The sequence below is a fragment of the Triplophysa dalaica genome, chromosome 16, assembly GCF_015846415.1.
Source record: "Triplophysa dalaica isolate WHDGS20190420 chromosome 16, ASM1584641v1, whole genome shotgun sequence".
NCBI classification, from domain to species: Eukaryota; Metazoa; Chordata; class Actinopteri; order Cypriniformes; family Nemacheilidae; genus Triplophysa; species Triplophysa dalaica.
The window spans coordinates 12,583,937-12,609,964 of NC_079557.1; the positions used below are offsets into that span (position 1 = coordinate 12,583,937).

Below are 26,028 nucleotides of genomic sequence, written 5' to 3' on the forward strand. Positions count from 1 at the left end.
TCGATTTTAAAGAGCTCAATAATCAGTAAAATTTCTGATTTACAATCAAAATATTAGTGTAAGGAGGCAAAGAGAGAGAGTTTTTAACAGGTCCTGAATTATTTACAGTGTTATGGGTCGGTTTCCTGGACTAAAATAAATGTTGAACTGAAAAAATGCTAACAAGGACATATTTTAAAATACATAAGTGCCTTTTTTTCTCAAAATGGCCTAATTTTACTAAGGCCTAGTCCTGATTTAAGCAAATCCCTGTCCGGGGAACCACCCCTTATACGTGTAGAATTAATACGATAGTCATGGTGTTTAATATCAAGGATATTTACAATATTGGTATAATGTGACACCCCTAGTTTATTTTCTGAACTTAATTTGACACTTTCTCATTACTGGCAAGATTTTCTCCCATTTATGACACATAGACTCCCCACCAGTAACGATTTTTTTCTGCTTTCTATGTATCCCTGGTACAGTATACAGTAGTAGGCAGATTTGTTGTATGTTCACGGAAGAAAATATTTTTAAATATACAACTTTAAAAAACAAAGGTTTTTGTTCAATAAAGGTTTGTTGAAAACAAACCAACACAACCACCAATGTTGACTCACCTGCCCATTTTCACTTTCTTGACTGGCAAGCAGCTCATATGGTGGATCCACAAAATAGAGCGTGTGTCTGGGAAAACCTGGGATGATGTTGCTCAGCTGGAAGCCAAACATCACCAGCCAGCTCTTCACATCTGTGAATCAAATGTACAAATGTGAATTTAGGCTGTGATTTTAGATTATAGAGGGATTCATTCATTTAGAGTCAAAGCCACTAAGCAATCCAGTTCTAAAATCTCACCTGTGACATAATTCTTCACATCCAGCATGTCACTGAGAGGGTTGTTGTTCTTAAACATGTACAAGTTAAAGGGTGCCAAATCTTTGCCAATCTTCTGCCACATGGTATAATCGGGGGATGTCCACCTGGCTGCTAAAACATCGTAATCTCTCTGTGTGAAATGCACCAGCTTGGTTAGGGAGTCATAAAGTCCTCCGGTGAAGCCGATGACCAGCTGGAATTCAGGGTTGGAGTCATGGTACACCTCCCCATAAGCGGTGTACTGCACCTGTTTGATCATTTGCCCGTTGCTGCTAAAGACAGCCAGCGGGGTCCCCGTGTTGTCAGACGCTATGTAGTACTCTTCCCCACTACTTACTTCCATGGCAAACAGATGGCCCTGCAGGTCATAGTACAAAGAGCTGATTTCCGAGCTGGAGTGGTTGAACACATGTGTGACCCGAGTCGGGTGGTTCAGGTCGGCATAAAAGAACTGGAGGTGTTGACCCAGGCTGTTCTTAGAAGACACTCTGCGTCCGAGTCCATCATAACGATACTGCACGCTCCATCCTCCGGCTACACGGCTGTAAGCACGCACCAGCTGGCCTTTAGAATTGTAGTCAAAGACATCGCCGCCCCTTTGGCTGAGGTAGCCATCTTCGTCCAGACGGTACTGCACATCACCTAGACGCGTGATGCGGTCTCGTAGGTCGTAGCGGAGTGGCATGAGTCGGGCGCTGTTACCGGGATTGAGCAGATGAAGGTTGCCATTTAAGTCATAGCTGTAGCGCCACGTGGACCAGTCGTTGACCTTGACGCCACTGAGTTGTCCGTCACCGTCGTACTCGTAGCGATACTGTGTGGTGTTGGCGTACGGCCCAATCTTGAGCTCCCGTTTGATTACTCTGCCCATGTTGTCATATTGCACCGTCATCCAGTACATGAGAGAGCGGAAGATCTCGTACTGCACTTCCTTGATACGTCCGTGAGCGTCGAAATGCTTGCTGAGAGTCATTACAGCTGTGGTGATTATCTGATTGATGTCATAATAGATGACTCCAAACTTTCCAAAGTGCTCGATTTTCCCGGAGATCTCATCGTAGCGGTACAGATCCACAGGCAACGGAGTCTCGCTGATCACCGGCTTCATGCTGGCGATCCGGAAACTGTTGTCGTGGTAAGTGTAGTCGAAGCGTGCGTTGACCATGCCTTCCTCTGAGAAGCGGTAGATCTGTTTGTCGATCAGCGGACCCATTTTACGATACCGGATAGTGCAAGAGAAGCCGCCGCTCTGCAAGTTGACCATTTTTAGCACGCCGGCTGTCTCGTCGTAGCCGAAGGTGATCGCCGTGCTGTCGTACAAGATCTCGGATAGCTTGGCCAGCTTGCCGTACTTGTAGAGAACACGGCGGCCGGTACCAAGGAAAAAGGTGGCCTGGGGGCGTCCATCCTCACTGAAGTCGTAGATGATGGACGCATTGCTCTCTGGTGGGTTATAGGTGTTGCGGATGTAGCCGATGGAGACGTGCGTGAACATGGTGTGACGGGCAACGCTGGGCATGGTGACAGCTGTGATGTGGTTAGATGCGTCAAACTCAAAGATGTATTGTCTCTGACTCTGCAGGAGCAGCACCATGGACTGTAGAGAGAAATATTTTCAGACATCATGGTCACAATTATATATTACCAACAACATTTTAGAAAGCTGTCACAATATGAACCAAAACCATTTATCAGGATTATTGCATTAAATGTTTGGAAATTCAATTATACTGGAATAGATTTGTGAATGTGACTGTTTTTGTATAAAATACATTCTTTTATGTTAAATTGAGCATTATTTTAACATGCTTGGGCCTATTGAAAATGAATCATGTAACACCACATAATTCATTTTAATAGCTAATCTAATAACATATGCAGATCATTACAACACTTTTAATGTTTACAGTTGTAAGCAAACACCATTAAAGGGATAGTACACAGCCTCATGTTATTTCAAACCTCTATGACGTTCTTTCTACTGGAGAACACAAAAGAAGAATGTTGGTAACCAAACAACATTAGCCCGCGTTGACTTTCCTTGTATGGACATAAAACCACTGACATTTCTCAAAATATCTCCTTTAGTGTTCCACAGAAAAAGAGTCATAAACAGGTTTTGAACGACATGAGGGTGAATAAATGATGATTGAACTGTCACTTTAAATCAGAAGTCTATAAACCTTATAATCAAGAAAGAGTGGAAACTGAACGCACCTTGTCAAGGTAACTGTAGCTCCACACCTTTCCGTCAACAAAAGATCGCGAGAGTATTCGGCCCTGCGTGTCAAACTCTGTTCTCTCACTCATACTTCCTCTGTGCAGACCCACCAGCTGGCCTGTACTGGAATACGACACATTGACCACCGCGAGGCTGCTGCTGGGCTGCCAAATCGCCGGTCTGCCCTGCGCATCGTACGTGATCCTCAATGTGAACTTCCTGTGGTCGTCGTAGATCTTCTCTGTTCTTGTGTTCCTGTCAAAGTCTATGGACAGCAGGTTGCGCCCGTGTGCCTGCGAATTGCATCAACATTTAGTTTGAAATCGCCTCTACTTAGTTTAGTAAGTGATGAATAATGTATTGCATCAATGATCTTATTTAGTCATTTAAGAATGTGTGCGTACCCGTAGTTTCCTTCCAAACACGGTGACCTTCCCCTTGCTGATCTCTTTCCGTAGCCTCCACTCTATAGAATTTAGACCGTTGTCGGTGGGTAGGGTGATGTTCCTGCGGCCGATGGTGGGACTCACTGATCCTGCCAGGATATGCGGCTCTGTGTGGTAGCTGATGCCCATCCCATTGGCGTACATAACTCTTAGCGTGCCGTTGTTACACAGCTGGTAACTGTTCCGTACTTGATCTGCAGGGGGCAGTAGAGTGACATATAATGACGATTAAATATTAGGCGCAACATATTTAATGGCAGAAACCTGATTTATTTTGATCTCCTGAAATGGCTGTAGGGCATTTATCAGCTCTAGAACAGTCTTGCTGTCTTTCTTTTGATCATAAAAGATAACAAGAGCAGCGCTTTGTTTATAACAAATGATTTGAAACCTTGAATGCTTTTGTTTCGGAGCACATACATTCATTATGCCTCAGAACATCCATTATAAATAAATTACAACCCGTGAAACTAATTTGAGCAGAATGCATTCATACAGAGACAATATGGTTTATTATTTATAAGTAAATGCTTTTAAAAATGTGTTGCAGCATTATGTTTACTGTATATATAATAAACTCCATTAGTATGTCAAGGATCCATCTAAAGCAGCTGTTATCAGCACAGGCTGGGGAAGGTATAGCTACAGTAAAAGTTCTGAAGGAAATTCTCCCTGGACTCAATCATTTGTAATTCATCCAGACTTTGCCTTCCCTGTGTTATGTTTGGTTGTATTGAAGTCTGTCTTTTTAGTTTTGTATGCCATGGAAGGAGAAAACAATCACTCCAGTATCTCTCTCTCTCTCTCTCTCTCTGTGTGTCTTTTCTTACTAACAGACAAAATAAGCTTTGGGATGGTGGGGTTTATGGTTGAAGGGAGATGATAGACAGTAAATATTTACGTGCTGTAGGGTTATGATTATTTCTCTGATCATATGCGTCCGATAAAACCGTTTATAAAGAAACTACATATTTTACAGACCCTGTAATGTTTAAACACAATTAATTTTTTTAAATAACTAAATAGAAGTTCTCATAAACACAGTCTGTTTTCATAAATACCAAAAAAATGTCTGCTGATAATAAAATCCTTCCACTTTTAAGCTGTGTAATAAAAACTAACCGCGGCAATGCATTTGAGCACTGACATACATTACATAATGTATCTAAAATTTTGAAAACAACACTTAACTCTGCAAATCATTTCTAAAAGTATTTCATTTCCTTATGAATTCCAATAATATGGCCTCAAATCTACTCCTAAAATTAATATTGTGGGTTTAAATTTATTTTTAGCGAATGCATATCACATATAGCAGACATACCTTGCACAACAGTATACGATGCTTCTACTGATGAAAGATTAGTGATAACCGTGACATCATCGTCTCTGTTGGAGCTCTCAATGTCAATGTTGATGGATTTTTCAATCTCTCTGTGCAGACTTGTTACCATTCCCGTGGGGTATGTCACATTGGTTAGTCTTCCTTCACTGTCATACCTGAAATATAATTGCAATAAATGTTAGGAAGTCCATTTTAGAGTTAATAAAGGAAAAGAATGAGAGAAATCACAGTTATTACATCGAAAAACATCTCAAGAAAGTAGATGACTCATAGGTTCACAATTTCCACTTCACATAACTACATATAAATTCTCTCAGGCATCATGCAGTTTTCATTTCATTAATGTGTTAATGAAATATGCAGTATTTAACATGAGTCGTGTACTAACAGATGAGAACTTTTATCTGACACATGTTCCGAACACAGTGAAGGAAAATAGAGGAATAAGACTGGAAGGTCTGGTGATGTCTCCAGCAGTGAATCACCTAATATAGGTTCAGCTTCATCCCTGTCTCTCTCTTCCTCTCTGTAACATTACATTAGGGAGCATATCTGGAGTCTGTCACAGATCTGTCACACTCTGTCTGTGTTGGGAATGCTCAGTTCTCAGGAGCATCCTGTTCTTAGAGATCTGCTTTCCTGCAGAGCGTTCCAACTCTAATCACATACACCTTAAAATGTAATGAATATCCTTACGTCCCTTGAAAATTACAGGCAGGTGTGTTACAGCGGGGTCGGAACTAATCTCTGCAGGAAAGAGAAGGATTTACTCTGTGTGCCATTCAAACACATGTACTTACAAGATGTACCTCAGGTAATGCACTGTGAGACACTTCGGATAAAATGCTCAATTTGAATGTTTTACTGTAGATTTCTGTATGTATAAACATTTGCTAAACAGTTTTGACATAGTGAATGTTCATTCAGCAATTAATTTCAAGTTCATGTTGAATATTAAATATATAATATCCCTGGAGGCCATACAGCTTTGGGTAAAAAGGTGTTCACTCTAAAATGATTGTATTTTTTTATTCAAAATTGTGTTTACAAAATAAAAATGAGGGTATTTAACATACATTTCTTTAAGATGGAAAAACCTTGACTTTCTTTTCTTTTTTTATGCTACGCTAGTTTCTATGGCTATGTTCATGGCAAGAGTTTAATATAAAGAAAGAGAAAAAAACTTGTTTAATAATTATTTTAGAAACTATAAAACTGCATTTAGATTAACTTGATTAAAAATTGTGGGAAAACCAGAAATTTGGCAACCCTGATTCTTTCTGACAATTTATTGAAGCACTGACATTATATACTACAAAACAACATTAGGACTAACTTGGTTAAAACATTATAAACCTGAGTTTTTTTGATCCCATATTTTATGCATCTTGGCATTCTCTCAGTCTTTCACATTGCTGTTGACTGACTTTATGTCACTACTGAGGTTTGTTTCTGTTTGATTTCAACAGACACTCGACTGGAATTGCCACAAAACACACATTATAGAAATGCAGATTAAAGGCAAAAATGGTCTATTTTTTTTTCAAGAGCTTTATGTCATCTTATTGTTAGTCCACCTTTCGAGGTCAAATGGAATGCATCATGACTACACCTGAGCTCTGTGGTGCACAAGATTTACAGGTTGAGACAATATCAGACATACTGTATCTTATTTTAAGTGTAAAGGCTCCAGAACCTACGAGGTGCTTTTCACGACTAAAAACGGCAGGGGCTGGCTGAAAATGGCAGTTGCGGGCGCTTGAATGGTGTTTTTTTATTTCAAACCGAGTGTGCAGTAAAGAAAGCCAGCTGCTGGGGATTTCAGAAAACCCGATGTTTCCATTGGAAACAATTAAAAAAACACGCCTTACGCCAGCAGAAATGCCTTCGTGTATACATCCCCTAATGCATAGACGAAACCTTGACTGCACATCACAAACCACAAACAAAGCAACTTACTCATAAAATGTAGTCCAGCCCGTCTCATCAGCATTGGTGGCCAATAGTCCAGTGTTACCATTATAACCAAGGAGAACTATTTCCTGGTTAAGAGCAGAGACAGAGCGTAGACTGCCTGCAGGATCCAATCCCAGCGTAACCACCTGATTCTCAGGCTGAAGGACAAGTCTGAGCAACCCCGCTCCACCCTGCCCGGCTCCGTCCCTTCGCACCTTCACGGTATTATTGCAGTTATCCACAACTGTGGACAGCTCTCCATCTGGGCCGTAGCTGAAGTTGTAGAGCGGCAGACCTGTTACTAAACTGATGGTCTGTAGATGGAGACCCTCCTCATTAAACACATACAGTTCTTGTTCCTGAGGCGATGCAACCTCATACCGCCCCAGCACCGAAGGCCCCGGATGGTTTGTACGCACGGTGCGGATCCTAATGTTATTGAGATCAGCGATGAACAGCGTGCCGTCCGGTGAGACTGCCAAAGACATGGGTGAGTTGAGGTTGGCGTCCGTAGCGTAACCATCATCTCCTGCGAAGCAGTTGCAGTTGACGTCGTTTTTGCAGTCGCATTCGGATGCTGCGCCAGCCAGCAGTGACATCTCTCCGTTGGTGCTAACTTGCCGAACGCGATTGATCTTCTTTTCGTCCGTCTCGGAAATGTAAAGCACACCAGTGTGGGAGATGGCAATAGCCGTGGCACTCTCCAGGGCTGAGTGGATGGCCAGTTTGCTGAGGGAATAGTCAATGCCAGGCACTTGGCAGTGCATGGGCCGTCCAGCAATGACACTGACTTGGTGGTTTTCTGTGATGCGCAGGATAACATTGTTTTCTAGCACGTACAGAGAGTTGTCCATGGGGTTTACTGCCAAGTCTGTGGGCCACTCTAACCGCACCTGGAAGACAAATGAAGCAAATTGAAATAAATGTTGCTGATTCATCAGACGATTTGTAATATTCTACATAACATGTAATATGAATACGTGTATGTCTGAATCACATCTGAGGGTTTTCTTAAAAGAGTCAGATGAGTACTTAGTAAACTAAAGGAATAGTTCACCTGAATGAAAATTTCTTTCCCAACCTTATATGACACACACACAACATTCCTAATAATGTACACTGGAAGTTCTTTTTTCATGCCATTATAATGGATTTAAGGATGCACAAGGACCATTAAAGTACCAAATAGTTCTTACGACTCTTGACCAGTTCATGAGCAGTTTTTTTGTAAACAAATAGTTTAGAAAATGAGCACAAAATGGTATTAATTTACAAAAATGCAAAACACAGTCACAGTACATACTAAATGTTAGGGTCACTCAACTAAAACATTTCCCATGATCTTGAAAAAAGTTTCACTTAAAAACAAAGGCTTTAAAATTTTAACTTAGTGTTATACTTCGGGGAAAAAAATTATTGTGCAAACTTGTGCAAAGTAAACTGTTATTTAATAAATGGCCAATAAGAGCCCAGCATAGATGGTTATTTCAATACACTTTAAAAAAAGTGGTTAAAAAATGCCAAGAGTACGTTTCACACATTCTGCGTGACTACATTACGCTAAATTTGCTTAAGTAGCATAGTTTTATATCACAACATAATTGAAACAGGAAAATGTATACAATATAAAAGATACAGTATGCTTGTATGATGTAAACCTGGGCCCAGTTGCATAAACGTAGGCGCTAAGTTAACACAGTCTTAACAACTAGTTTCACTGATTGTCAATTAGTAAGGACTATCAGTCTTACTTTTTCATATTTCAATTAGCCCAATCCACCTTCTTTTATGTATCTGATTTAAAGAAGGTTTGACCAGAAACAAAATAGATGACTAACATCTAATACTAGTCTAAGCAGTTTATGCAACCGGCCCCTGTGATCACACAGGTATTCAAAACTATCCCCCAAGGTGGTAATTTGTGTAAAATCATATGTTTATAATAAATCAAAAACGTACGATACTAGAAAACCCCCAAAACTATAGCCCCACGCTAATCCCGTCCCTAAACCTAACGTCAGTGGCATGAAAGCAAATCATACGAAATGTTACGAATGATATCATGCAAATTCATACAAATTAGCCACATCGTAAAATAGTTAAGTTTTTGCAATGAGATTGTGCTGGTAATGTATGAATTTACTATTCCTTTAACCTAGGGCTGGGCGATATATCATGCGATTCTTGTGCTCTCAGTTTCTCAATGAATTACGGTGAAATGCTACCACACCTGAAATCCAAAGTCGAATATCGGAAACAGAAGAAGAACGATTGGTTCCAGGAAATGCCAATGGTCATATTCTATCATTGTTCTTCAAACCTATTCAGGTATTTTTTCATGATAATTAAGTACATTTATGGTGATGATGTTTGACGAGTGTTGCTTTTTTAAATGCACATTATAAACGACTCAATCTCGTAGTGATTTTAGATCGAGCAGTACTTCCTTCTGATCAAAGAGCCGTAGTTCACGAAAGAGCTGTGCATAAAACACAGAATCGAATTTAGAATCGATTTAGACATGTACACTTAGCGTGAATTGCGATATATATCGCCCAGCCCTACTTGAACCCTTCCACTTCATATTTCTATGTGTTGTCTGACCTGACTGACATCCATGCTGGAGTCACAGCTCAATGGACGTACGGCGGTGAGGTCATTGGCTCCAAGCAGAGTAGAGATGATGCCGTTCTGATCCACTTTCCTGATCATGGTGGCATCCACAAAGTACATAAGCCCATTCTTATCCACAGCAATACCTGCAAAAAGCAAAACAAACAAGAGAAGGTGAAGAGTCGCAAAGTTGTAGTGATTCACAAACCTTTTTTGTGTCAGACTGTCAGACTTTGGTAAATCACTCTACAACAAGAGTTCTTAATGATCAGAGCCAGTTCAATGTTTGATCTAGTTTCAACCCGGTCTAAGTTTATCTTCAGGCTCCGCTCAACTCGCAATTCTCTCTCAAGCCCCTGTCCTATATAGCCTAGCAAATAAAACCCGTCCATCAAACGTCACTCCAGTGTCAATCCTCTATCAGAGATAGAAGACAGAGCAGAGGAGCATATTTCTAAGGGCTGACAGGAAGCTGCTTGCTCTCGGACCTGTGTAGGAGTGTGACAGAGAGAGGGGTTTGAACGAAAACACAGAGACAAATAGCACAAGGGGGAAGACTGAGTTTATTTGACGGAGTCTTTTCACGGTGTAAAGTCACCCGGGATTCATTAATGAGGGCTGTGTAGTCTGCCACCTCTCTACTCGCTTTCCCCACGCTCAAACACAACGTCACACACAGAAAATGTGACAATGTGACACATTTGACAGTTTGGTGTCAGACTGGCTACTTTTTTCTTCAACCAAACCTGGATTTTTACTTCAAAACCTTCATCTCTTCCTTACTCGTGCACTTCCTGTTTCCGTTTTTTCACATGTCTACGTCTTAAAGATGTTTGTTTAGCAAGACCAAGGTCCAGAAACACTTTGTGTTTTTACTTGCTTATAGAGCTGTGGACAAAATGAAGCCTCTGTCACCTCAGGAGAGAGACAGCATGACAAGACACATGAAAACAAATCAAGGTTATCACATAAAAAATAATTTTCAAACTTTTCCTAAATATGAGATATTCCAGTTGTATTGCATAAAAGTGAATATGAACTTGTTTTCTTTGCAGTATTTGAGGTCTGAAAAATACAGAGCGTCTTTTTCTGTTGTTTTGACCTGTTTCTCCAGTATTCATTTTCGGCAAATAGAAACAATACTTTTATTTTGAAATTTGGCAGAGCTATTCTTAGTAATTCACAGACTGATGCAAAAATTATTTTACAAAAGCACTTCCCTTTAAATAGTTAATTTAAAATATATTTCTTTTCCATGGTGATATAATAAAGTCATATGTTTGTTCAGCATTAGGATTCAGTCCTGTTCTGTTTGTTTGTATTTTGTTTGTGTAAAAAACTAAATCAGGAAGTGCTTTTGGACCTTTATTTACATCTTGCAAAAAGGTCCATCAGAAAAAGCTAAGATTTTAAGGATTTAAGTTTAGAAATTGTTAAATTGTTATACAAATGTAATATTCAACGGTTTCGAATGTTTTATTGTGATGAAAAAAAAATCGATTCTACAAGATTTCTAAATTTTTTCTACAAGGTCCCTCGAAGTCAAATGTAAGTCAGTTTAAATCATTCCCATGTAAAAGTCTTTTGTAAAATAGTCACATATATTCTATATTTCTATTCCAATATAATGAATTTCATCTTATTTGTATTATAAGCTAGTAAGGGTCTGTCCTGATAACAAAAGCTGTATAATCCTGATTGTAACATCCTAGAGTTAAAAGAGCCAGCACATTAAGTAAAATTATCATAGAGAGTTAAAGATAGAGAGGTAGAGAGAGAATACCAAGAGACCCCAATAGCCAAAGCCAGAGACTTGTTCTCCCCATAGCACATTTAGAAATTAATTAATAGCTTAAGGTTGAATGTTCTCTGTGATTGTCGAAGCAGCTGAAGGGTACGGCTCTTTTTATCCATGTAAGGTGTCATTGCTACAAAGAAAAAGATGTAAAGACAGCCTAAAGAAATGTTTCTTCACCTCAGCCTGGCTCGTATGAGTGTAAGACGGGGCAAATACATTATTGTGACATGAAGGAGATAATCAATGAAACAACACTCAGACTCAATTAAACCCATTTTTCAGTGTTTACAGCATCTCACCTTTAGGGCTCATGAGAGTGGCTTCTATGGCTTTGCCCCCATCGCCGCACCTCTCGTCAAAGGGCAGACATTGCTCTCCCGTGCCCGCAACCACCTCTGCATTGTCTGCTAGCAGTCTGCCCGCAGTAAGCGATCGCACCTTGTAGATTCTCCGAGAATTTGTGTCAGAGATGAACAGAGCCCCAGAGACTGGATCCACAGCCAGGAAGTACTTATGAGTCGGGTTGTTACTATGAAAAATAAGATCATCGAGAAGTCAGTGATGCATACACACAATTAGCTGCTTTTGTACTATAAAATGGATAACCAAACTAAAGAATTAAACGTGAGCAGCAAATGAAATTAAAGGCTTACCTGTGTCGAAAATCCTTATTTCTGTAGGATGTAAAGGAAGGGTAAAGAATTACAATAGAAATCACAACAGAAATGATGTAGGGAAAAATAATGAAATTGCATGTTCTGTACATTTGATTTATGACTTAAGTTACCTAAGTTCCAGTATGCGCGTGGTGTTGAGATTGGGATAAACTCTACGGATGAAATTCAAGTCTCCGACGTAAAGGCTGCCATCGATGCCCGCTGCCAAGGCTACAGGTGCCAACAGCTTATTTCCATCAGCCAGGCCATTACAGCTCGGGCACGAGATGCTGCGGCGACGCCCGTTACCCATGATGCTTGTGATGATGGGCGGCTGCTGGGACACGAATATGTTCTCACCACTGCCCTTATGAAGAATGCCTGTGTCAGACAAAATAACACAAAGACAATATCTGTTTAATGCGAAGTGCCATTTCAGTGAAAGCAGTTTATCTGACCCATTTATGAGCTTGTTTTTAAAGTAATGGCACACAGGGCTATTACGTTAAAATATTTGTCAGAATGACAGTCTCAAACTAAAAGCAGCCAGGGATCACATCTTCAGACGTCTGGGAGGGGGTTTGTGACATATTCCCAACCTCATTCTCGTCTTCCAAACCCGTTTTAAGTATTTAATCAATATCAAAAAATCTAATTTCAAGTCAGTATAATCATTCATAATTTTCAAATATTTGTAAATAATGTATTATCATTAGAATATAGCCAGATGTAAGTGTTTAAAGATGACACTTTTGGACAGTTCAATAATCGTGTTACTCTTGCGCTAAACGTACCGATTCAGTCATGGGAAAAAAGACACCCTCAGTCTTCAGGGTGTTTTGCTTCATCTAAATATAAATAAGCTTTTTATGATTGGCTTACCTTCTTGCTTTTGAAATGAAGCATTGATTATGTTGTAACTGTTTTTATGTAAATACTTAACTGTCATTAACCGTGTTTCCATCCAAAGTTGTGAATTTAGCTTATGCGCAAAATTGGAACATCGCATAAAACATTTGCGAATAAGCACCGTTCCCATCCAAATAGTCAACCGTCACTTCCTAATAAACTCCCACTAAATATCAGTAAGAAAGTAAGTGAAGCTACTGAATATAATAATTTTCATATAAATGAATACTTGCGCAAGCAGACGATTACGAAACACAATAAATGGTGCTTTTGTGGATGAAAAATCCACCTCAAGCGCACGTAAAAAAGGCTTTTTAATTTGAAATATAGCGTTTCCATTGCTCGTTTCTGATGCGAAACTTCAAAATATGAATAAAACCAGAGTGATGGAAACCCGCTTATTGATACTATATAATGTGGGCGGCCGTATTTTAATAAGCTGCAACTTTTGACATAACAGTGACATAATGGTGTGTGTTGGCATATGTAGCACATCAAACATCAAACAAAATCTCACAGGAAAAGACAACAATACAACATGACTACAAATTGTGAATCATACAAAAACATACATTTATTAAACTATAGAAAGAAGAAGCCTCACTCCTAAACTAAAAGGTCCAATGTGTCATTTTTTCAATATAATATACATAACTGTGTTCAGAGGTGTATAAAGACCTTCCATAATGAAGCGTAATGTTTTTAATACCTTAGAATTAGCTATTTCTATCAAAAGACAGTGCGGGTCCCCTTGCATGGAATTCACCATGTTGTTTCTACAATAGCCCTAAACAGTCAAACTGCTCTAGAGAGCACTTTTCGTAAATGCGTTATTTCCTTCTGCAAAAAAGCGAAAATGTGACGACATCTTTGTCCTGTGTCAGCCACCCCAGTGCTTCGAAAGGGATGGGTGAACGGTGGAGTGAGCTAGTGGTGGCAAATCGCAACCTTATGGCTAGATACACTAGATAATATACAAAGATGGAAAAACACACCCCTTGTACATTATACGGGTGATGTGTAATATGCAAATGCTTTACTAGTATATACAATATAAGATCATGAGGTTCATACCACTGCGCAAGTTGAGTATATGGTGTTTGTCCAGAGACCAGCCGCCCAGATTGGAAGGTTCCAGCTCATAGCCCTGTAGCATAGCCGTCCTCTTCTCCCACAGCACCAGACTGGGACATGATTCATATTCATATCCCACAGAGACTTAGGGACAGAGAGAGAGCACGAGAAATTAAATCGAGGAAAAGAGAGAGTACACAAAATGCATCAAAACAACGTTTAATTAACTACATGACAGGCCAATATTAGGAATGATTAATTTACATACAATGAAGCAGATTGGATGAGGAGTCTAGCTGGGAAATAGTGAGGCAGCATATAAATATTTATTTGAAAACCACAGGCTCAATTAAAAGCGGGGAAATTTAGAGAAACGATAAAAATTCAGCGGTTCATGAAACCCACACACAAACTCTGTGAAGCAACAGTGAAAGATGCAAGCCTCCAAAGACTAGCAACTTTCAATCTATTCAACAGATTTTCCTCAAAAACTGTTCAGATCTGGGTCTAGATGTGACCCTAAAACACAACTTTTCTTTTCCCAGTTTTGTGGACCGCTGGGCAGAAGTACAATAGGATATATCAGGATATCGGCAAGCCTTCACAAATCACAATCTCGGGTGTATTCACACAACCACAGAGCACCTCTGAAAAGTGTGAACATGATCTGTTCAGACACCCCGCGGCTGGACACAATTCTAGCTCTCACTTCTCAAACACAACTGTGTGATCTGGGTGGCTGCTGCAGGGTCAATGCGACTCGCAAAAATGCCGAACAGAACTTCATGAATCAACTACCATAAATGCATACAGAGATATACCAATGAGGCAGGTGAACATGTATGGCTGTGTACGGTACAAGAGGCATTGTGGGTAAACGAATGCATAAATGTATAGACAGAGTGCTCTTCTCAGCATTTTCCTTCTTGTAAGGCAAACCGCAATGTAGCTGTGGGGGTCTCTGACACGGAGGGTGAGGCTGAATGCTTCCTAAATGCAGATAGCATCCCTGGGTCCTACGTTTACACGAATGAGTGATAATCCCATGTGATGTGCTAACTCTTACTGTGATCTCTCAGCGGAGACGCAATAAATGCGAGGATCTATTAACAATACCCGTTTAACCGCTGTGCTTGTATAAAAGCTATTTATAAATAAATAATTCCGGTCCTGAATGCAGAGTTCCAACAATGTTAACAAAATTACTCTTTTTGTGAGCTTACCAACTGCATCAGACAGACCGTAGACACGCTGGCCGTACGCATCGGTCTTGTCCCAGATGAAGGTGTAGGCAAGGTTGGGTGACGCATGGAACCACTTCTGGAAGAGGTGACCCTCCACGGCAACCATCAGGTGCACTTTGACCAGGCTGAGAGGCACTACGGCCTGGGTCATGGTGATCTTGAGCAAGGAACGGTAACCTGCTGTACGTGAGCTTAGGTGACAGAGTTTCAGACTGGTGCCGGGAATCTCAATCTGCTCGTGTAGAACCTGGTGGATACGGAATAATGCTTTTAAGATTGATTTACAAAGCCTTAGTATACAACTCTGGGGAAAAATACGAGAACATTCGTAATTTGCTTTTAAACAGCATTTCAAAAGTGTTTGTTGACTTCCAACAAAAGCAAACCTCAGGAGTGACAAAGTCATCCAAAAGCAATGTGAAATACTGAGTGCATGCCAAGACGCATGAAAATGTGATTAAAAATCAGGGTTATTTTACAAATACAATCTTTTCACTCTTAAATACACGCAAAGACTGTAATACTGTTGTTAAAAAAATATGAACTTGTTTTCTTTGCAAAAAAAACCTTATTTGCAGTATTCGAAATTTGGATACAATGCATGTTTATCGCATCTTTTAATTTTTTTATCTTCTGCAAATAAAAAACAACATGTTTAGACTTGGGAGAAATGTTGTCAGTAATTCCCAGAATGAAACAGAACCATTTAATTTCATTAAATAATAATTTTACCTAAACTCATACTTATAAATAGTTTAAAAAATATAGTAGCAGTAAAAACATAAATTATAATTGAATTTCTTTCCAGAGCTCGATGTAAACATTATGGTATAACTTAAAACTTTTAGGATTGTGTGTTGTTTTATATCGTAGTTTTATAATGTAAATGTTCAGTATGTGTAAATGTATTTAAGTTGTAAAAGTAGATTCAATTTAGTTTATTATTTATTTAGTTATTTAATTGATTCATACAAGTGTTACGATGTGCAAATGTGCTCCAATAAGTCTTTGAGTTTAAAACTCTCTCTTAGATCATAAAGGTACTTTCAAAGAAGAAGAAATCAGCGAGGAAGGTCATAAGGTAGATGAAAGGCTTACGAAGATGAAAAAAATGGAAATATGATAATTAGAGTGAGGATGGTAGATGAGGGTTGACCTGTGATTGCTATCAGGTTAATGACCTATCAAACAATTTACTAAAAGACCACAGAAAAAAAGAATGACAAATTATCAAAGACAAAGAGGTTATGGAACAAAAAAAGCGACGAAAAAACGAATGCAAATTTGAGATGTTGAAGTGAGCAGAAATAAAAAGTGAACGTAACAAATTAACAGAAGTGTTATAAAATTCTAATTAAAGAATCCCATCACTGCGAAATGCGTCAAGGTGGTCATTACAGTAATGGAGGTCTTTGTGCTCAAGAACCGAGGGTCTCATCTTTCACCTGAGTCTCTGGAATGATAGATCTCTCTCCTGGTCTGGAACTGAAGAAAGAGGAGAGGGGTGAAGCCACCACCACGGGATCAGGCCTCACGAAGCCGCTGAGGTCACAGCTGGGGATCGTGTTCTCCTCCGTCTTTAACATCAGAGTGTCCATGGCGTAGAAAATGTTCCACGGCAGCCACACCGTGCGCTCTTGGCTCAAAAATGGAGCGCGCTCGAAGCGCAAGGTGAGAGAGGCTCCACCGTTGGCAATGAGGTCAAACCTAATGAAAACAGAGCGAGATGGAGGCAGAAAGTCAAACAGAGCGAATAAAAACAAATGTGTATTTGCGTTATTGATAGCGCTATTAGATCGTGAATGCTTTAACTATTATAAATGCCATTTCGCTGGGAGGAATAATTCATTGTTTTGATAGATTGCAGTCATTTTAATGGAAAGACTGAATTAACCCGACTTCAAATGAATCTTATAAAGACTTGCTCAGTTAGTATGTAGCTCCTACAATCACTAGAAGCTTATGCAAACGAAAAAGTCACAAAACAAGCTGGTATTTAAACATCTAAGAGGGGTTGTGTGTTGCATGGCTGATGGGGTTAACGTTATATTTACTTACGTCCCGTCCTGACGTGTAAGGGTGTAGCCATACTGGGGGTATTTGACAAATGAAACGTTAACTCCCACAAGTGGGGTTCCATCTGTAGTCACCACCTGACCCCTGATCAGCGATGCCAGGCTGACGGAAACAAGCAAACAAGACGTCAGGCATCTTATAACCAACAAATCCACTTTGACAACAAAAACAGACCATAAAATTTTCATTAGTCAACAAATCAGTAGGTCTTAAAAAAAGACAGTGAAACATGCTGAAGCGCCACTGACAGCAATCGATAGCTCAAAATAGCTCAGGGTTGTGAAAGAACACAAATCTGGCAGTATTACTACAAGCACTCGATGTCCATTCAGCAGGTGCCATGTCTGTACTCCAGCGGCCTTTTTAGAAATGTCACCAAAATGACTTTGAACGGATGTGTGGTAAACACCTGCATCTTACACCAGCAGTTTTGAAGCAGGTGCAAAATCTACCAAAATAAGCGCTAGAATAGTACAGTGTCATGTGGATTTAAATTAAGTTAGTGTCATTTATTTTAGAGCAAATACACTTTATTCGAACTACAGATTATGAGCATTATGCTGTGTACACACCAGAATTTGATTATTTGTGAGGGTAAATTTGCAAAGATAAAAATGTTCAACTTGGGTGGAAGACGCGCCTGAGACGATATCACACATACGCGGCAATTTCGTAACACATTTGGTGCGAAATGGGCGATACGATTGGATCATACGATTGCAGCACTCACGCAATATTCGCATTGAAAGATTTGAACTAAAATGTGGGAAATCCGGGCGAAGAACATATGTATGATTTGATACGTCCGAAAGCACAAAGACATCCCGTTGCGTGATGTGTTTATTCGCTCAAGTGATTACGAAATACGAATAATCCTGCGAATAATCTAAAGCAGTGGTTCTCAAACTTTTTTGGTTTACGTACCCTTTTTAATCAACATTTTACTTTAAAATACAGTGAAATGAGAGACAAACCTTTATTATATCTGAATTTATTCATTGTTTTATGCATCTTTGTGTAGTCCTGATTTCATATAAAAATACTATTATCATAATTTATTGATTTTCATTATTTATTCCTAAATGTCAGTTTCTCTCACGTACCCCCGGCAGTACCCCGGCAGTACCCCTGGGGGTACCCGTATCCCCATTTAAGAACCACTGATCTAGAGCAAGGAATGCAATACTTCACTTTTGGTGTGTACACAACATTACTCACAAAATGTGTGTGCCTGTACAATTGTGCATTAAAACTGATGATAAACAGAACATCTTTTTTTCGAATGATCATGGCAGCAGTAACCCATCCAATGATTATCAACATAGAGAGAAGAGAGTAACCAGTTACATTTCCACTTGTGCAGAGTCGAGAACACTTTCTTTATTTCAAACAGCGAACCTCAGGATTTCAGAAACGATTTGTTTTACAGTCCTAGCAAACTAAAGCAGATTGAGCTACCTTGCGTTGAAAGGGTTGTCAGCAGGTATTATGTGTGTGCTGTCCCGGCCCACTAACATCTTGACACGGTCATAGAAGGAACGGACTTTCTGCTCGGGGTGCTGCCCCTGCTGGATGACCTGTAAGGGGTCCCTGGACCCTCTACAGAGTGGACTGTTCTGGCATGGGCTTTGGATACAGCAGTCTGGATCCATACAGTCAGTTAAACCATCTAAAAGACAGGACACAGAAATATGATGAGTAATGTCATATTATAATAGCGCACAATCAATCAGAGCTGTCTGAGCCGGCAGAAGATCTTCTTTTCATCTACCCCTCTGATGAAACGCCTTCTCGTTCAACAGTTTCCTTTCTTTTTTATCAAAGCGTTATTACACGTTTTGAACACAATGAGGGTGGATCTGAATTTCAGCTTTTCTTCAACTATTCATTTACCATGGGGTTCAAAATGTTCTTTTCTTACCTTGGGGCTTTGAATAAAATCGCTTACTGCAGAGCATCTGATGTGCTTCCTTTTAATTCATCAGTTCAGACGAAAGTCAACAGTTCAGCTCCAGTTATGTTCTGAGAATAGCTATAATACTCAAACGTTTAAACTGAAACGTACTCAAACTGATTGCTATAAATTATGCAAGTCAATCGCAGACGGGGGTAAACAGACAGCAAGATGTTGTGCCACTTTGGGTGAGAATGGTGTATTCGAGTGTCATCCTAACCCTGTCAGAGAGTGAAATGCGAACACACGTTTCGCTGAAATATGGGGAACAGTAAAGCTGCTGTGTGTAATTTGTTTGATCTTAAAAAAAAATCTGATCCCATCTTAACATGCAGAAACAACTACAGATAAGCCTGTAGTCTCTTTTAGGAATTCTGTTAGGAAATGGTCTTTATATTTTGGAATGAATATGTTAATGTTGTAGCAAAGGCCGATTATATATTGTGGCTTTTGGTATATCTTTATCACAAACAAAGTTCCCACCAAGTAGACAATAGAAAATCTCACCGCCTTCATTGTCCTTGTTGTCAGCACATGAAGTCTCCATAGCAACGTTGCAGCCGTTGCCTCTCCATCCAGTTTTGCACTCGCAGTGCCAGCTGTTCTGACCCTGCAGACACTGTCCGTTTCCATTACAGCGGTTAGGACAGCCATCTGCAGAAAACACAAAACCACTGATTCCAGAGACCCTGACAGATTCAAGAGTGAGCGAGAGAGGAATCTATCAAACAAACCATTAGCTTCTGTTACTGATTAGATCCCAAAATCTGATAAGTCTAATTAATTTCAACAGTTTGAAGCGTTACAAATTATTTGAATGTTTTAGAGGAATTAAATTGAAATGTCTATTTAATCTTTGACAAATTAACTGTCATGATCATAATGATCATTGTTTGCATTCAGCGAATATTAAACGTGAAATAAGCACCATGTTGGCATATTCATATAAATTCTTATTCTTATTATTATTGAACATGAATATAAGTGACCCTGGACAACAAAATATGGTTAAATATCAGGTAAATATTTTTTACATTATCTGAAAGCTGAATAAATTAGATTTATATTGATGTATGAGTTGTTAGAATAGGACAATATCTGGCTGAGATACAACAGTTTAAAACTCAGGAATCTGAGAGTGCAAAAAAAATCTTAATATTGAGAAAATTGCCTTTGTTAATCAGGGGCACTGTGGCAGGCCATCCACTCACAAAAAGAAACTTTTTATATATTTTATGTAGGAAATTTACAAAATATCTTCAAGAAACATGATCTTTACTTAATATCCTAATGATTTTTGGCATAAAAGTAAAATCAATAATTTTGACCCATACAATGTATTTTTGTCTTTTACTTAAAATGTTCCCGTGCTACTCAAGAATTAAGGTTTTGTGATCCAGGATCCCATATAGCACTTTACTATACACAGTATGTGTATACGTACAGACATATATACATACGTACATGCACACACACACACACACACACACACACATATATCAAGTGCTATTTATTCATATAATAATAATAATATACAGTAAATGTACTGTATGTTGCAATATAACATAAAAATAACAAACCAGGAATTTTAAACAGCACGTTTTGTTGCAAAACAACACAAATCCCATTGGAAATATAATCACAATATATACACAGACTACATACTCTCACTAACCTATTGTTGAAAAGAAAGACAGATCTTTTGCTTATTTGGTAAACGTGTCTATTTCTATACAAACATCTCTGAGACTGAACACAAAACATTATTTACATAAACAGATACAACAAACCGACTTTTGTAATGAATGAACGTGAATAATGAAATCAAACGTTACTTGTGTTAAAATGCTTTCAGACTTTTATCCATTATTGCACACAACCACACACAGACGCACCTGCCTCCAATGCGCTCAATGGGGAAAAAAACACCATTCACATCTCAAATCTCTGAAAGCAATGAAGTTATCGTACAGTATTGTCCACTGATAGCAACTGTTTGTAGCAAATGAATTTATGTGAACTCATCCATTCAGGAGGGGATATATGTTAAGAGCAGATCAACTCTCAGGCTGTTCATTTACAGTAGCTGATTTGATTTGGCTGGATAAAGAGCACTGCTCTCGCATGTAAGAATGCGGTTACGAGAGACCGGAGTCTGCAGACTCGATTAGGACGCCTCCTTAGGTCTGTGTGTGCGAGAGGGAACCAGAGACCTTGGAGTATAAACACAATGTGAGTGAGATTTAGAGGTATACGCATCTGAAAGACATTTTGAACGAGAAACAGAAATGCTTTGGTAAACGTATCGTAGGTTGTCAGAGTGATGTGTGCGCGTGGGGGTGTTTAATGTATGCAGTTGGGGGATAAACAGCCTTCGTGAAAGACAGAAGCAGAAAACAACCTTGTCACAACAGTTTTGAGAAAGATCTTTCAAAACAAGACTGATGTGATTTCTTTGAGCAAGTTCTCGGGTGGGGGCAGACACCGAAACTACCAAACAAACGCAAAAAGAGAGATGAAAAGGCTCACTAGCCAATATTCCCGGCAATTTCAAGACTATTTACATAGTCGCAGAACAATCGGAAGAGTCGCTGTGCGTGGCGGCAGCTCTCAGCGGGGACTCTTAACAGCCGCAGTGATTTCACTTCCTGCTGAGCTAATGGCCCTACCTTGAAGTCAAGTTCTTTTCTGTTCAAAATCATCACTGATGGCCAGTGAGGCGGCACGGGTGACCGTGACAGGTGACCTTCTTGCCATCGTCCCTTCCTGTCTTTTTGCTTCGAGTGTGACCTCACCCAGTGTCATCAGAAACCTTCACTAATGTATCAGAACGTGATTGCCAATGGTTAACACATTTGTAAGTGTGTCATAGCCTAAATGATGGTTACCGTGAAAACAGCCTTTTGGAAGTTAGTGGCAGCTGACCCATTGCAGGTGACGCTTCAAATGAGTGAAAATGGCACGGCCTCCATCAGAGAGGTGTAAAAACCTCGCAAGCACCGGGACGCAGTGAGCCACTGTGTCTCAAATCTAATGTTGCTTTAATTAATGTAATTCTCAATGTCTGGGGTCCTTCAGATGCCACATTAACAACCTGCTATGCATCGATTGTCACACGGTATTGAGCCGAAAGAAAAGTCACTTAGCAATGATTGCCTTTTAAATAAAGCTGCCATTTTAAGCAGCCGAATACTTATGAAACGCCAGGAGAACAAAATCTATTTTGATCATTGATCTTCGTCATTGGGCAGCAGCGAGAGCGGCCGCTCTCTCACGCCAAAGGCCAGTCGATTCTCTGCACACTAACTAGAATAAAGTGGTATTTCACAAACTATTAAGGAACCTGGCTAAAGTAATGCAGGTTGACTCTATTGTAATCTACTTAAAAGGGACCTGAGATTGCCTCGAGTTATGGGTCAGCACACACGGTAAGAGAGAGAGACGCCAAAGGTGAAATGGAGAAAGGAGCACACTGCATATAGCAACAGAGATGGATAGAGATATGGATAGAAAGAGACAGATGGATTGGCGAAGAGAAAGTAAATGCACAGAAAGAAAGAAAGAAAGATAGAAAAAAGAAAGAAAGAAAGATAATGATTGATATCGTATGATGAGGTATTAGGAGAGACAGAATGTGTAAAAGAAAAAGGCAATCCTCCACCTAACTCTCCCATCCACTGGCCAGCAGCCCTCTCACCTTTAAAGGTCATAAAATAAAGGTTAGATTCGTAAATCCTGCAAACTCGCTTTAGGAAGAGCCAGCTGAAATCCCACAGAGAGTGAACACCTATAAAACGCCCTCTGTCTGGACTTTCCTCAGCTCCATTATTCCACATACTACAAGTAAGTCATATAACATCCTATCTTAACATCCTAACTTCAGCCTTCCCATGTGACAGCAGATAATCTTTACTAAAATGTAACTACACTACTACACTACACAAAATTCTCCTTTCTCTCTGAGACGTGAAAAGTCAAAGAAATTTTGTTTAAGCCAATACTTTTTTACAAACCATTAATAATTGTTGATTTCTTTGGATTTTTTATTTATAAGGGAGATACAAGATTGAATAACTATTAAAAAAGCTTCTGCATTCAAAGCTTTTGTTGCATTTATCTTGTATGCTTTTTCAGTCAGGGTGGGCGTAGTTTCCACTCACAAGCCAATCATGCGTTTGATCAAGTGCACCCCACATCCACCCAAGATACGCTAGCATACAAAGTCAATGCATCCAGCAAACATTCTCTTGGAGTCATTTGAACCAATTGAAGATTAAAAGCGTAAGTTTTATCTGAATGCAGCTATGGTTTGATACTATGCACAGACACGTGATCACTGTGAACCCTACAGTTAAACGTGTCATTACCGCTCCCCCCGCAAACCCAAGCTCTCCATTGGTATTCAACCTAATGGAGCTCACGCGGGTCGTGAGACAAAGTCATTACCATGCCTCCTGTGGCACACGCCCTCCGTGCCAAAATATGCACAGTAAAAACACAGCTCGTTCCTCATGACCCTCCCAGTCTGCACCAACGGCTCATGAAATTTCACATTTATCTCAGGATCGACTCTCTCTTGATCCCTTTTACTAACAGTAATGACCCATGTCCCTAAGGCGTTTTGCCCATTCACACTGAACACAGGTGGCTTTTGATTGGAACTTCCTTGACTTACATTATTAATTTGGGGAAAAACAGTGTGTAAAACTGCTTTGGTATACATACACATGTTAACATGTTTACGTTTGTTCTTAAAAATGTAACTTTTACTTAATCAGTTGCTTAACAATTATATTTTGTCTAGCGACCCTCATTTATAACTTTTCCCCTTTTGGAACACAAAAAGAGCTTGATGTTTTTTGCACACTTAACACTACCAAGAAAAAAAATGTACATGTGACACTATAAAAACATGTGACACTACTAAATAATTACAAAGTGCATACTTTTTCTTTGGTCACATCTTACAGAGTGCATCAATTAATCTAGAACTGCCACTGGTGTCCCTTAAAAAATGAATAAAAAAATACCCTTATTAAAAATAATTGAATCATAATAATGCTAAACAAATAAACAGCCTTGGTTGAAATAATAATAACAATATTAAATAGAGAAAGAAAATACCATTGGTTAAAAAAATAATAACTAAACACAAAATAATTTTAAATTAATTAATTAAGTAATACCCTAGTTAAAATAATAAAATAATCATAATATTAAATAAATAAATAAATGAATACCATTGGTTAAAAATAATACAAATTAAATTAAATTAAATAAATAAATACCATATTTAAAAGTAATATAAAATAAAAATCCTTGGTTAAAATAATAAAATAATAATAAAAAATGAATCAATATCCTTGGTTAAAAATAAATAAATAAATAATAGTAATATTAAAGAAATTATAAATACTCGTGGTTAAGATCTAATGTGATCTTTGTCTCCACTCTGCATTGTCCTCTTTAATTGAGCTCTTTATTTTAGGCAGACTTGAGGGAAATCGGGAATAAGATGATGCGCCTCTGTGACACCAACAGTCTTTGAGGTATAGCTGAAACTTTAGCCTTTTGAATGGGATGCATTTCCATCATACTTATCCTCACATTCTTGCCCCAGCCAAGAGCAGTTTATGGGAATTGGGGTGGTGTATTGTAATGGTTAAAGCTCAAGGCTATTAACTGCAGGTTTGCAGGTTCCAATCCTCGCTAAGAGCCGGTCAAGAGCCATTGGCATTGTGCCCTTGAGCGCGGCACTTAACCTCACATTGGTCCAGGTGGATTGTGTCTGTAATAAGGTTATGGTGCTATGGTTCTATGGCAATAAAACGGCACAAACAAATTCCAGCCCTGGCCATGTGCACATAAATACTGTATTCTGTTCATCTGCAGCATGCTTTCATACAATCACAGAAATGATCACAGGTAAAAGGAAGGAGCCTGCCAGTTCCCAGCCAATATTATTGCTCTATTTGCTGACTTAATGCTTTGATTATTTTTTTTTACTGAGATTTGGACACAAAGCAGTGTTTACTGTAAAAATCGAGTGAAAACATGCTATTAATAATCGTGTATGAACACATTTTTACTTATGTTATTATTAGAAGCTGGTATTCAAAAGGTTCCAGGTTGGGGTACCAAAATGCCAGATGGCACAGATATCAGACATCTTTGGTGCAGTTGTGGAGTTCTAGTTAGAGAGACGTCTGACAACAAGAATACTCAACACAGATGTTTGGAAACACAGACTAGCACTATGAATCTACACAGCATGACATTCTACTCCACCACGGCTACTCTACAAACAGAAGCACACAGTCTCTATGCAGCAAAGCTATCAGGGGGATTGCTCACAACCAGACTAAAGTTCAACTAGCACTAGTCACAGTACGACGAGGTACAATACCTTCAATACTCCCATCCCACAAGTCTGCATCAGAGAGGACATGCAGAGGGAACAAAAAAGGTGTCACAACAGACAGACACATTTATACACCTTGGCAGTTTTTTCTTCATTTGAATCAGTCATATTAAAACAGAAAACTTCTGAGCAACAAAAGATGAAAACTAAAAAAAGATGGAAGCCGTTTAAAAGGCTTTTTGTCTACAGAGAGGGTTAGATGACAATAACCAGACAGACTTCCAGTCTTGGCGCACATCGGGGAAAAGGATTAAAGGCAGAGCTCTTTATGCATGCCGTAGTCTTTGTCGCTTGTGTCATCTTTGGAGTGACAGACAGACAAACATGCTCACACAGACACGCACATTCACAGATGATGAGAGACAAGAAAACTCAGCTTCTGAGTCTATTTTTGAGATGGAGAACTCAAGGCCAAACAGAAGTGTGACTGCGCAGGGTGGAGACACATCCA

General features: G+C 39.3%; 1 protein-coding gene across 3 annotated transcripts in view; it reads right to left on the reverse strand.

Annotated features, from left to right (window-relative positions):
• The window catches only part of tenm2a (teneurin transmembrane protein 2a), a 514,782-nt gene that overhangs the window by 2,434 nt on the left and 486,320 nt on the right, over positions 1-26,028 (reverse strand). For 2 of the 3 annotated variants that reach the window (XM_056769445.1, XM_056769447.1), the window contains 17 exons: positions 25,563-25,586; positions 19,664-19,810; positions 18,661-18,871; positions 17,185-17,304; positions 16,572-16,833; positions 15,106-15,373; positions 13,883-14,026; positions 12,031-12,280; positions 11,897-11,917; positions 11,543-11,772; positions 9,437-9,591; positions 6,836-7,725; positions 4,856-5,031; positions 3,490-3,725; positions 3,082-3,378; positions 844-2,461; positions 606-736 (listed from right to left, as the gene is read on the reverse strand). In XM_056769445.1, the coding sequence (XP_056625423.1) occupies positions 606-736; positions 844-2,461; positions 3,082-3,378; positions 3,490-3,725; positions 4,856-5,031; positions 6,836-7,725; positions 9,437-9,591; positions 11,543-11,772; positions 11,897-11,917; positions 12,031-12,280; positions 13,883-14,026; positions 15,106-15,373; positions 16,572-16,833; positions 17,185-17,304; positions 18,661-18,871; positions 19,664-19,810; positions 25,563-25,586 (5,180 nt within the window). The remainder of the gene's footprint in view (positions 1-605; positions 737-843; positions 2,462-3,081; positions 3,379-3,489; positions 3,726-4,855; positions 5,032-6,835; positions 7,726-9,436; positions 9,592-11,542; positions 11,773-11,896; positions 11,918-12,030; positions 12,281-13,882; positions 14,027-15,105; positions 15,374-16,571; positions 16,834-17,184; positions 17,305-18,660; positions 18,872-19,663; positions 19,811-25,562; positions 25,587-26,028) is intronic. The other variant, XM_056769446.1, reaches the window with a different exon arrangement.